The sequence below is a fragment of the Podarcis muralis genome, chromosome 4 (genome assembly GCF_964188315.1).
Source record: "Podarcis muralis chromosome 4, rPodMur119.hap1.1, whole genome shotgun sequence".
Classification (NCBI taxonomy): Eukaryota; Metazoa; Chordata; class Lepidosauria; order Squamata; family Lacertidae; genus Podarcis; species Podarcis muralis.
In genome coordinates, this window is record NC_135658.1 from 54416789 (window position 1) to 54430697 (window position 13909).

The 13909-nt window shown below is 44.5% G+C and overlaps 1 protein-coding gene across 2 annotated transcripts in view; it reads left to right on the top strand.

Moving 5' to 3' along the window:
* The first annotated feature begins 5811 nt into the window (after window positions 1-5811).
* The window catches only part of MORC3 (MORC family CW-type zinc finger 3), a 33842-nt gene continuing 25744 nt past the window's right edge, over window positions 5812-13909 (top strand). Inside the window, exons 1-2 of one of the 2 annotated variants that reach the window (XM_077927330.1) lie at window positions 5812-6098; window positions 13467-13539. In XM_077927330.1, coding sequence (XP_077783456.1) covers window positions 6057-6098; window positions 13467-13539 — 115 coding nt within the window. In that variant the 5' untranslated portion in view covers window positions 5812-6056. The remainder of the gene's footprint in view (window positions 6099-13466; window positions 13540-13909) is intronic. The other variant, XM_028727140.2, reaches the window with a different exon arrangement.

Here is a 13909-nt window from a genome sequence, read left to right on the forward strand (position 1 = left end):
TCGAGCCTTCGGAATCCCCTCCGACAATGATTAACGACCTGAGCCTTTGATAAGGCTCCAGGCACGTTCCTCATTCAGCAGAGTATCAAAGCAGCAGAAGAGACGAGAAATTTGCGCTACATTGCTAGGTTTTATTTCTAACTACGGAGACAGAAAAGAAATATACATGCTCTCTCTGTGAAAGCAGAGAGCAACTAGGAGAACAAAGGAGCAGGAAACCAGTAAACATCACATCCATCTCCCGTCTTCTGTGAGACTTCCAACAGCCTGGAAGGCAAAACAGAGTCTTGTGACTCCAAGCACTGCACAGTGGCACAAACAGAAACCAACATGCCTGATCCTCAGAACAGACTTGACTTCGCCTGCTGACTCTGCCAGGCATATTTAGAGCCTCTTCTGTTTGGCCTCACACTCCAGCAAGCTCTGCATGCTGTACTCGGCACATGTAGAGCTTGGTAGAGTGTGAGGCCAAGCAGAAGAGTCTCTAAATATCCCTGGCAGAGTCAGCATGCGAAGTCAAGTCTGACTACAATACCATTGCATACCACCAGGAAAAGAGCACTTGTCCTAGCTCTCTGTGTGCTACTCGGGTAAGGCCCCCGAGGAACAAAACATCTAGCATGGAAGAGATCAGCTCCAACAAGGTTCAAAGGTCTCAGACCCAATGTGAGTATAAGAGGTGTTCAAAAATTAGGAATAAGGCTGGTTTAATAGTAGAAAGTATAACAACTAGAGTGATTCTTATTAAATGGAATATTACTAGGCTAGAATATTCTAGTGCCTTATCTTCTATGCCCTCCCACAACTAAAACCACTTTCCCAATTAGCAGGCCTCATCCCTAACCTTAGAACACAGCAGTTTAGATCACACAGGTGCCTCAGCACCTTGAACTTATTCCAATCGAGGGGGACAGCTCCTATTCCATAGTCCAGCTTTTACCTAAAGGCAGGGGAAATATTTTCTGGACACCTGCCAATAAAGATAATGGCTTCGTTCTGCTAAAGCACAGTTCATGCTGGTACTGATAAAAAAAGATCTGCAGGAACACCCAGCAAATGCTTACGCATTAGTGAAAGGCTTTAGCAGGCAGAAGATTGTAACAAAGGCTTAATCCAATATTTTATTTTTCAGGTGGTATCCCTATTTTTATCCTGCTGCCCAGTGAGATAGCTGCCTGCAGAACACCTCAGTTGGTAGAGCATGAGACTCTTAAGCCCATGGTTCTGGGTTCAAGCCCGATATTGGGCAAAGATATTACTGTATTGCAGGGGCTTAGGCCCTTCCAACTCTACAATGTATATTTGTATGGGGCACTGATGAAAATCAATTGTTTTTCTGGAACTCCATAACTTTTGTCTCAGGTTTACACACCCTGTGTTTAGCTTAAACTTTGGCTACAAAGGAAAGTGTGCTACCTTTAAAGAGAAGAATACAGTAATTCCCATGGATTCAAGGGAGTAATTGCTTGCATTGAAGTATAATTTAGAGCAAATACTTTGAAGACCTCATTTCCTTACTTTTCTATTTTACGTTAGACATAAAACACATATGAGTAATGCAGAGTTTGAAGATTAAAATATAGCAAACTCTTCCTCCTCGTGCAAGGAGCTGAGTTTCAGTCTCAGTATCTTAACACACACCTTTAAAGGCAAAGTACATGTTGATCTTTCTTCCTTTTGGTTTCTCTCTAGGTGCACAGGCTTGTATTTTATATAGAAATCATGATACCAAAGAGATGCCTCTGCAGCAAGATTAATAGATATGAATTATTTTCTACCCTTTTCAGGTTTCACTAACTGCTCATCTCTTGAGGTTGTGTTTATTTCTCATAAGATAAAGGGACCCCTGACCATTAGGTCCAGTCGTGACCAACTCTGGGGTTGCGGCGCTCATCTCGCTTTATTGGCCAAGGGAGCCGGCGTACAGCTTCCGGGTCATGTGGCCAGCATGACTAAGCCGCTTCTGGCGAACCAGAGCAGCGCACGGAAACGCCGTTTACCTTCCCGCTGGAGCGGTACCTATTTATCTACTTGCACTTTGACATGCTTTCGCACTGCTAGGTTGGCAGGAGCAGGGACCAAGCAACAGGAGCTCACCCTGTCGCGGGGATTCGAACCGCCGACCTTCTGATCGGCAAGTCCTAGGCGCTGTTATTTCTCATAGGTTTCCTCAATTAGATTTATGATTACCGGTAACTCTTTTCAACCCTATTCAAACAGTACTATTTCTTTCCATCTTAGAATAAGGTAATTACCATATAACTTACTCACTCCATCTTCTTTAAATCATTGTTCTTATAATCTGACTGAGATACACTTATTGATATCTCAATTTCATTAAAAATATAAAAGCAGTTTACAACAATCAAAATACACTTGATCTTAGCCCAAAGGCTGAGAAGTGATAGAATAACCATACAAACTTTAAAACAGATCACAAGATAGAACCTTAATGTCTGCATAAGCTTGTTAGCAAAAAGATCAGGCAAACTAGAGCAAAATTAACAAAGAGAGTCTGATTATGCCAGTCGCAAATGGTTGTTTGAATTCATTCTGTGTTGTGTGTATTGAACAACTGGTATTCATCACTCACTACCCTTTAGGTGCAGAGGATTTGTTTTCTGAGGCGTGTGTTATCACAAAGTGTCTTACTTTGCTGAATGTTTTTAGCTGCTGCCTATTGTTGTTGTTGTTAATGCTGTGGTCCTATTGTACATTTCAGTGCATTAAGTTTTTCACCACCATTACATTATCACCATTATATTAATAAAGTGCTGTCTATGTGCATGGCACTTTACAAAAAGGCAACAACAGGTATGCTAGATCACTAGGTTCCCCCTACCCCAAGGGACTCCCAGTTTATAATAGCTAGGGAAATGGAAGGGGGAAATGGAAGCAAGAGAAAAATATGTAATTATTTCAATTACACATTGTTTGGTTTAATAACAATAAGATATAGGTAGGACTTGGGGAATTAGGGAGCAGCAAATCCAGTGGGAACGGGAGAAGGGAAGAATTGGGAAGGAGGAGGAAGAGTGAAATTTTGAATTGGAGATTAGGAGAGAGGGGAAATGCCATAATGTTCAAAACAGGTGAATCAGGCAGTTGCTGGTGTTCTTGAGGTGGGAGGAGCCACAGAGCAACCACTTAGTGTCACACCCATGATGTCCTGATCCATCTAGGTGCACAGGGATTCTTCAGGCATAGACACAGTTGCTAGAATTAAGATGGGGGGAGGCACCCACAATGGAAAAGACCCTCCCATACAATCCTACTAGCCATATCTTAGGAGGCAAAGGTATACACAAAAGGATATCAAGACATTAGCTCACACAGAGAGAGAGAAAGAAACCAGATTTACATCTGAAATGTCCAGTGGCCAATTGCAAGAAACTGCTGCATGCATACATAATGGCGGACTCTGTTCAGACAAGGTGCAGCACGCTATTATTTTCACATGCATTCCTCTATTAAGGATCATGGAAGAGCTACAGTTTAAAGTACCCACTAAATGCACATGCAGCATACACTTAATCTGGGTTGTCTTCAGCTGGTTATTACACCACATCTATGTGCAGCAGTGATTCCTTGTACCCACTTTGCATGTTAGAGCATACATTACATGGAAGTACACGTAATGGGTACTTAAGGATCACTTAGCAGGTTAGAAATACATGTGAAAAACATTGTTATGTGCTTCAACTGCTTTTGTAGCTTGGGGGGATTACAATTTATACACATGTATTTGGGAAGAAAATGTGCTATGTCTACAATTTTATACATGTCTTCAGAAATAAAGCCACTGATTTACACAACGTACATTTAAAGCACATTTCGCCTGGCAAAAAATAATAATCCTGGGAACTGTAGTTTAAGGGTGCTCAAAACTATAGTTCTGTGAGGGGTAAACTACCGTTCCCAGGAATCTTTGGGGGAATTCATCTGTTGTGCAAAGGCCGTAAGGCTTATCTGCATCAGAAACTGATTTAAGTCCATACATTCAAGGAAACCTGGGAACTGAAATTGGGGGATTTAGGAAATGATTTCAGAAAATCACAGCAACTTGCCGAACTACAACACCTGAGATTCTCTGAGCATTTTTTTTATGTTAACATGTTGTTTTAAGAAAAGAGGTTGTAATGTGAATAAACTTCTCTAGTTGAGTTAACTAGCATATTCCTGCTCCACGCTAGCCCTTTCTATATTTACTGTCAACATTTTAACCTATGAACACTACACATCAAAAAGATTTGCAAAATATTAATTTGAAATCTTTTTTATTTCCTCAAACATTACTGGTTGCTATTCCTAATTCAAGAGGTGGGGCTGAGAGGAGGTGATGCAAAGCTCAGAGGTGTAGCCTGTTTAAGCAAGCAAGCAAGCAAGCAAGCAAGCAAACAAACAAACAAACAAACAAACAATAATAATACTGAGACACGATCAAGACTAAACCTGCAGTTGCTTCAAGAACAGCAGGGACGGAGTAATTAAAGCAGTATGGCATGTGCATAAGAGGGTTTTTTGTTTTTGTTTTTAAGGAAAGGCTAGATGGAAAGAAATTAATTCAGGTTGCCAGTCTCTCAGGCTTGAAAATCTTTTTCAAAACAACCCTCAAATCTAGGAATATTAGAAAGGAACATTTATTTACGTATCACCCACACAATGGAGATAAAGCACTATTATACCATTTGTAACAGTCATAGAGAATTCTGGGAACTGCAGTCTGCTAAGGGTGCCAAGAACTGCACCTTAACAAACTACAGTTCCAAGGATTCTCCATGACCCTTTAAGTGGCATAAAAGTGCCTTAAATTTATAGTTTGCAAAGTGCTGGGAATTGTAGCTCCGAGAGGGCTAAACCACAATTCCCAGAATTCTTGGCAGGGGGTATGTACTGTATTTAAAGGTATGGCTTGTACACAGACCTATTTTGGTTACTTATGTTCATTTTAAAAAGGTACCAATTTTATCTTTGATAATGATAATTATTTTATATCTATTGTTTTTTTAGAGCTGTGGATCTTAGCTTCGCTGGTCCCTTCCAACTCTACAATTCTGTGATTCACCTACAGACTCAGTGCCGGATTTACGTATAAACTAAACAAGCTATAGCATAGGGCCCTACTCTCTTGGGGCCCCCCAAAAAATGTAAAGGGGAAAAAACTGGATGTAAATTTCCAAAATATAAGATAAAAAACAAATAAAACCTACATACAGCAAGAGTGTCGTGTGGGCTCCTATGATGTAAGCAATGGGCCCCCAATCATTTTAAGTTAGAGCTTAATAATTATTTCACTATTAATTTACTTCTTCTTAATCATATTTCTCGATTAATATACTTCTTCTTAATTGTATTTCAGTTCAACAATTACTATGATAAAATACATATTTTGTTACGTGCAAATGGCTTTAGATACCTATTAGGTCCATAAATTACCATATAGCATACTGTGTATTCAGCACAAAAAAGCAGCGACAATCTGTTGTTGACAAAGGGTAGCTGGACATATAAAGGGCCCCATTACCTTCAGTAGCTTAGGGCCTCATCAAACCTAAATCCGGCCCTGCCTAGTTTGCGTACATTGATCGCTTCGAGAGCTCTTGAAGCTTGTAAATCTCTCTAAATAAATACGGAAGGCGATACTTTCTATTTAGCCTCCCACCCTTATCTTGAATCTCTCTTTTACACGGGTTGCGTTCCAGAGAAGTAGCCCACCCTGAGCGCTACGAAAAACTGTCGCTGCATCATGCCTTCAACTTGAACTCCCCGCTCTCTGCATCTGCATACACACATGCAGAGCAGGGAAGCCGAAGACGTAAACAGTGGAACCGAAAGGCCATGCAAACGGCGGCCGGCCCTCCGTGACGTTTCATCGCCGGCTGAGCCAAATCAACAACAGCGCCAGCCGCCAAGGGAAAGCGAAGGGAAAATGTGATTTATATTTTTTTTCCAGCTCCGCCCAGTCTCCTCCCCGGAAATAACTTGCGCTGAAGAAGAGGGGCCTGGGAAAAAGGAAGCTTCTTTGCGGCAGCGGCTTTTGTACTGGAGGAGCTAAGATGGCGTCGGTCCTAAAGGAGAACGGGATTCCTCTGAGTGCGGTGAGAGCGGGCGGGGAGGTGGCGGCGGCTTTTTCCGCAGGGTGCCGCGACAGGTTGCGTTTATGGGGCTTGCGAGGCAGAGGCGAGGTTTGGGGCGTCGTCCCGTAGGCGCTTTACCCGCCGCGGGTGGAGATGTTCGAGTTCTTGCCTTTCGCGCTCTCGGGGCGCCCGGTTGCAAATCCTCTCTGCGAAGTTAAATGTGCGGTTTTCCTGGGCTGCGGGAACCTCCTCCTCCCTCCCCCCCCCCCCCCCGGTTCCTGTCCCTTTTGCTCTCTCAGCAGCGCGGAGCTGAAGGGCTCCGAGGCTTCTCTTTAGGGAAACCCCTTTCTGCCCTTCCAAGTTGCCTCTTGTGCAAAAAATTGTGCAAAATAAAATAAAATAAGAGGCAGCCGCTGGTGGGCTAATCCCATCCTTGCGGGAGAGGCAAATTCTCTTTCCCGTGCATCTCCCTAAAGGCAGAGGAGTTTGGCTCTCTTATCTAGATTTAGCGATCTTTTTGCAATGCTGCAGGCTCCAGACACCTCTGAAATGTCGCCACGCGCGTTGTAAATACTGCTTGCTCCTTTTGTGCCCTCGTGGGGGCGAGGTTCTGCGTGAGAAGGGGGGCGCACACAATACGGTGCTCGTGTGAGTCTGAAAGAAGGAAGCGCGGGAGGGGTGATTTTTAGCTTTCGCTTTCCAGCAATTCGAGGGGAGGAGTCAGCAGAGGCAGGATTTGAGTAGTGTTGCTTTTGCCTGACAAATGGCAATAATGTATGCTCTGGCTGTGGTGAAGATACCCAGGTCTAGTGAGCACAGCAACTCGTCTCGGTAGACACACTGTGTGCATCTTGATAGGAATGCTATTTCACAGAACAAGGCTGGCCACATAAAATCTCTGCTCTGAGTTATTGTGGAGTACGTTTCTGAGATATTTGGAACTTGCAGGAGAAACGCTCTCACAAACCACAGCGATCTACTGGGTATTTAAGGGGTAAGGTGGTCTTTCAAATAACTTGGCCCTGAGCTGTTTGGGGCCTTATATGTTTGTACCAGCACACTGAACTGGTCCCAGTAGCAGGTGTTCCTTGCTGGCAGGTCCTAGTTAGTCTGTCTATAGTTAGTGTTCCTTGCTGGCAGGTCCTAGTTAGTCTGTCTATAGTTAGTGTTCCTTGCTGGCAGGTCCTAGTTAGTCTGTCTATAGTTAGTGTTCCTTGCTGGCAGGTCCTAGTTAGTCTGTCTATAGTTAGTGTTCCTTGCTGGCAGGTCCTAGTTAGTCTGTCTATAGTTAGTGTTCCTTGCTGGCAGGTCCTAGTTAGTCTGTCTATAGCAGGCTTCCTCAACCTCGGCCCTCCAGATGTTTTGAGACTACAATTCCCATCATCCCTGACCACTGGTCCTACTAGCTAGGGTTCATGGGAGTTGTAGGTCAAAAACATCTGGCGGACCAAGGTTGAGGAAGCCTGATCTATAGTTTGGACTACCAAGTCATAGAGCAGGGGTCAGCAAACTTTTTCAGCAGGGGGCCGGTCCACTGTCCCTCAGACCTTGTGGGGGGCTGGACTATATTTTTGGGGGGTGGGTGGGAAATGAACAAATTCCTATGCCCCACAAATAACCCAGAGATGCATTTTAAATAAAATAACACATTCTACTCATGTAAAAACACGCTGATTCCCGGACCGTCCGCAGGCTGGATTTAGAAGGCGATTGGGATGGATCTGGCCCCCGGGCCTTAGTTTGCCTACCCATGTCCTAGAGTTTCAGGAGAGTTTTCAAAGGTAGCTCTATATCTAGTGCATTTCAATATCTATCTGGAGGTTACTGTGAATAACTCTAAGCAAAAGTAAAGCTATGTAAGTGGTACCAAAGTTATGGCCACACTGTTTCTGTCTGCAAGGGACCATAACTGGTATATAAGCTTCAACTGATGAAATACACTGTGTGCCATAGACACCATGTGATTTTCCCCCTCAGTTGTAGGATTTTTTTGTGAGACAGTTCATGCCCTCAGCACCTTTCAGCAGGGATCTGGTTCTGGAGCTACCTTCCAACTACCAGGCAGTGATCTAAGCAAGTTAAAACCACTGGTAAATTTTTATTACGTTACAGCTATACACACAAAATATGGCAACAGCTAGAAAGATATTGGCTCTTATGCATAATTTCTTAGTTTGCCAGAATGGGTGGTTTTCAGCTTTTCAGGACCCTGGTCAACAGCAGGAGAGGTGCAGCAGCTGGGACTGCAGTGTAGGAAAACTTCTGTCCTTTCTCCCTGCTTTCCATTTGCTGCTCATCTCCTTGCAAGAGATGAGTTGCCACATCATCCCTGGAAAATGCACTTGCCCCTGGCCTTGAGTCAAGGCATCTGAGTGGAGGGAGATAAAATTCTTGGGTTGGCATGGCTGACCTCTGGGCTAGGGAGAGGGGTGAGAGTGTTTCAGTTTAATTTTTATCTGTGGATGAGTGGGTGGGAGTATTGCTTTTGCTGTAGCAGCCAGGAGTGACTTAAGTCTACTGTGTGCCTAGTTGAGCCCCTGAAATGGGCTCAGAACAGGTCAGGGAACCCCCAGAGCAGCACACTGGTAAGCTAAAATGCTTGCACTGACAGAACAATCTCCTTAGAGCTACAATGAATTTCTCCCAGAGTGATTTGGGGAGATAATAACAGCTGACTATAGATGCAAGCTTATTGTTCAAATTGGACAGAAGCATAGCAAAGACTGCTTGGAGCTCACTCAGTCTTTGACACAATATGACCTACATGCTGCTACACTGTGAAGCCCAACCTGCCTGCAGGGGCTGGGTTTCCTATCAAATTACTGTATTTTTCGCTCCATAGGATACTCTTTTTCCCTCTTAAAAACTAAGGGGGAAAGTCTGTGCGTCCTATGGAGCGAATGCAGGGGGGAGGCAGGCAGGAAAAGCCCCCAAGAGCCGCACACAAGCTTTGAGTGGCTCTTGCGGGCTTTTCCCCAGGAGGGAGAAGGGACCACCGCTCCCCAACCTGTTCTGGGGGTTGGGGTCGGGGGAAGCTCGGGCTTCCCCTGCCCCAGCCCCGCAGCTAAAAAGGAGAAGCCTGAAGCCCCCGGAGCGCAGCGAGAACTGCCGCTCTGGGGGTTTCAGGCAGCTATCCGCAAGCCTTCAGAGCGCAGCGCTCCGAAGGCTTGTGGATAGCCGTCCGAAGCACCCGGAGCACAGTGCGAACTGCCGCTGCGCTCCGGGGGCTCCAGGCAGCTATCCGCAAGCCTTCGGAGAGCAGCGGGAGTTCTCGCTGCGCTCAGAAGGCTTGCGGATAGCCGCCTGGAGAGCGGGAGGGGTCGGTGCACACCGATCCCTCTTGCTTTCCAGGCTTCGCTTCGCTGGAGAGGCGCTGCACAGTTTTCCCTCTCTGCCCAGCGCCCTTTCAATGAAGCAGGAGGAGAAATGGAAGGGGCTCCATTTCTCCTGCCGCTTCGCTGAAGGGGCGCTGAGCAGAGAGGGGGAGAATTTTTTCCCCTGTTCTCCCCCCCCCTATGGTCCGGTGCGTCCTATAGAGCGAAAAATCTGGTAAGCCTGAGGGGCAACTCTAATATCCTTTCACTTCCTTTGTTTCCGGCTTAAATAACCAGTCTAAAGGGAGTGGCAAGAACACTTTTATTGTGTTTGCACTGTGATGATGCATCAGGTGGAAGACAGATGCATGTAGCTACAGCTGAGGAGGATGAACAAAGTAATATTATGCCCTTTCCAGAATATTGCTTTTGATGGGGAACACATAGAATGTCTCATAAGAGATGTATTGTTTTAGTGAATCTTTGTCTGGTCTTGGATTTTCTTTCACAATTCTTGGTGGATTTTCAACTGATTTTAGTAAGAACATGTTGCTGCTGCTTCCATGTTTGCACTCTGGAGTCATTCATGCAGAGGTTGTGATCTCCTAGTCAGCAACTAATATTCTCAGAAAACCACTTAGAGAGGAGAATGAGGGATGAGGAGCCACCCTATCAAAATCCTGTTCTCTAAAACTTATTGTCAGCAAGCTGTATTGTCCCAGATGTTTCACTCTTAGCCTTTATGACCTTTACTGGACATTGGGAGAAGGACACAAAGGCCAAGGAGACAGAAACCTTTGGGGGCTCCAGTTGCAACTAGACGTTTCGTTTTGGCGACTGTAATCTTGGTTTAAGGAGCCATTTGGTGCCTAGCTGGTATATCCAAGTTTCTAACACTGGTGTTTCTCCCAAGGGGCATCCCCCAACAAATGAGATTGTTTTGCAAAAGTTTATGTCCTGAAATGCCCTGGAGAGCTGGGGAAAAGTCAATATATTTCACATCTGGCAACCAGTTCTTTGACTTGAATACTGATGCCACTTCCCCTTGATTCTCAGCTGCTGCTTCTTCTTCTTCTTCTTCTTCTTCCTCCTCTTCTTTGGCGATCACTCATAGCTGAGTAAGATTGTATTCCATAAACACAGTTTCTACTAGAAATTCCCTGCTGTTCTCCTTCCTGCTGTAGGCCAGGTAGGAAAGAAATCAGAGGCTGGCTTCACATTACATGTGAACCAAGCAAACCATGAGAGGAAGGTACAGTTTGGAGAAGGAAGGAAAATGTTCTCTGTGTCCCACCTTCTCTGCAAAAAAGGTTGTGGGGACCCACTTGTGCATTTAGAAACCATTCACCAGTGGAAGGGCTGAAAGGTTCTGTTGAGGTGGTGGGGAAATTCACTTCGTAGAAAAATGAACAACCTACAGATGGTGATGTTGGCAGTTCAGGTAATTGCAATACAACTCAAGCTATGGTCTCTTATGAGGAAAGCGATTTGGAGGGGATGCCAGATCAGGCAGAGGAAATAAGAAACACGTCTCCTCTTCCCCAGTGAATCAAAATGATGAAGACTGGGAGAATCTAAGGGGGAGGAAAAGGAACCGCAAGGAAGGAAGACTGGATGAATATCAATTTGGCAATAATTTTGGACTGTGACTTGGCTGAGATTGCTGAAACTCTTTAAAAGAACTTTGTAAGAGCTTTTATATAGAAACTGGAGAAATATCTGTTTGGATTACTAGAAGGACATTAGAAGAGTCATATTGGCTGTCTGGATGACCAAGAATTTAAAGCTGGACTTGGGGGGGGGGAAATTTGGGAAAAGTTACATCCTGCAGAGGGGGGGAAACTGATTTAGAGTGCACATGTTAAACACTTTGAACAGGGGTCGGCTCAAGGAGGAGGAGGTTAAGGCAACAATGATAAGATGGGCACAGGATATTGGACCTCCAATAATGATGGCCGAATGGGAAGATCTTTGGAGAACAAATATGAAATTTACGGCATGTGATAACGTCAAAGAAAATATGTTAAAGATACAACACAGATGGTACCTGACCCTCTCAAGATTATCTAAGATGTATAAAAATTTAGTGAATATTTGTTGGAGGTGTGGTGAGAGTAATGGCAATATGTATCACATGTGAACATGTAGGAAGATCAAAGTGTTATGGGGTTTAATTTATGAGGAATTTAAAAAATGTTTGGAATAACCTTTTTAAAAAGACCCAAGGCATTTCTGTTAAGCATTGCTGGCAGGGACATCTTGAATACCTTTAGAGAGGTACAGTGGTGCCTCGCAAGACGAAAAGAATCCGTTCCGCGAGTCTCTTCGTCTTGCGGTTTTTTCGTCTTGCGAAGCAAGCCCATTAGTGGATTAGCGCTATTAGCGGCTTAGCGGATAAGCGGTTTAGCGGCTTAGTGGATCAGCTGATTAGCGGCTTAGCGGATCAGCTGATAAGCGGCTTAGCGATCAGCTGTTAAGCGGCTTAGCGATCAGCTGATAAGTGGCTTAGCGGATCAGGTGTTAAGCGGCTTAGCGGACCAGCTGATAAGCAGCTTAGCGGATCAGCTCTTTATCGGCTTAGCGGATCAGCTCTTTAGCGGGTTAGCGGATCAGCTGATTAGCGGCTTGGGAAAATGGGGGGGAGGGAAAAAAAACCCTGCAGGAACTCGCAAGACATTTTCGTCTTGCGAAGCAAGCCCATAAGAAATTCGTTTTGCGAAGCACCTCCAAAACGGAAAACCCTTTCGTCTAGTGGGTTTTCCGTCTTGCGAGGCATTTGTCTTGCGGGGCACCACTGTATTCTTATATGCAGTGGCTGCAGCTTGGACTGTGGTGGCAAAGGGGTGGAAGGAAGAAGTTGTCCCGACAATAACGGACTGGCAATATAAGCTACAAGAATTCGCTGAGATGGCGCAGCTGACAAATAGCCTGAGAGGCAATTCAAATCAAAAATTTATAGAAAAATGGGATAGAGTAGCTCCAAATTTTAATCCAAATGTAGAAGGTACTCACAATAAAGTCAATGAATGCTTTTAATGTTGGAAGAATTGACCGCTGATGCCTCACAGTCTCGCAGCTTCGTATAATCAAAGTAAGCGTTTTGTACGATGCATCGCAGCTATGACCCCCTCACTCTCAGAGCTCAAAAACAGAGCTTGGCGGGAGGGGGGAGCCCGCTTTTTGACACCTGCTGGATCCCACGTCCTCAAAATGCTCGATTTGAGGTTTTTCTTGGGGGTCTGCTGCGCTGGAGCAGTTTCCCCCAACTGTGATGGCGTGCACGATCAACCGGAAACTCGGCAAGGCTTATATTGCCTGGGCCGGATCGGTCCTGCAGAGATCCCTTCGTGGGCTGGATCATGCGCACCCATGATTTTTGGTGTCTGCACAGATGCAATTTTCGGCGCTGTGGAAGCAAGTCCCCGTGCCGCGCTGCGCCGGTTTAGCACAGCGCGTGACTCAGTTTGGGGGCGGCTCATGGGCCAGCCAAACGGCCACTTCCAGCCCATGGGCCTTAGGTTGCTGACTCCTGACTTTGAATAATTGTTGTTTCAGATAATTGTCAGATAGGGAGGTAGGAGTTCTTTTCATCTATTTTTCTATTCTTTTTGTTATTTTTCCTCTTTTTATATAATTGTGTTTTGTAAAGATCATAAGTATTCTATTTTATATTTTTTTCCTCTTTATTCTTCTTTTTTGATATTGCTTTTTATTATCTTTTTATAAACGTGTTTGGATTTTAGTGCTCAATTTGTTAAAACCTTCAGAATTATTATTATTTAAATAGAAACCAATCCCCGGCTGAACCCCATGGTGTGTAAAGTTTTTAGGTCAGGAACTCAATATACTTCTGAGTCAATGAGGCATTGCACCTTTCTGCGTACCATGTTTTATTTCGTTCTTACAGTGCTTTTTTATGAATTTTGCAGATGGTGTATATTTGTGATGGTTTATCTAAAGTAAAACTTCGTAACTGCTTTGCATTGCAACACTCCATCTGTATGTACATTGCAGATGTATGTACCTAGAAGTTTAATTATTTTGATTTTAACGTGTACACTTTCTGTTGTTTCAGCTATGTCCAAAATTTTTGCACACAAACTCTACCAGTCACACCTGGCCTTTCAGTGCTGCAGCTGAACTTATAGGTATGTGAACAACATTGTATTTTTGCAGGCTAAGCCATACTTGTTTTATGTATTACACGGGAGCAGTTATTTCTAACTGGTTGTTACATCTTTAACAAACTAAAGCTGCAATCCATTACCACTTACCTGGGAGCAAACTCCATAAAACTCAGTGGGGATTACTTCTGAGTAGGTTGTGCTGTAAGACCCTAATAAAAAGCTTTGGCCGGTGGTCCATCTACGCCCCTATCTGGACAGGGATAGCCTAACTACTGTTGTCTATGCTCTGGTAACCTTAAGGTTACATTACTGCAATGCGTAGGAGGGCTGCCTCTGAAGATGGTTCAGAAACTACAGCTAGTGCAGAATTCAGAGACCAGGTTGGACTGCC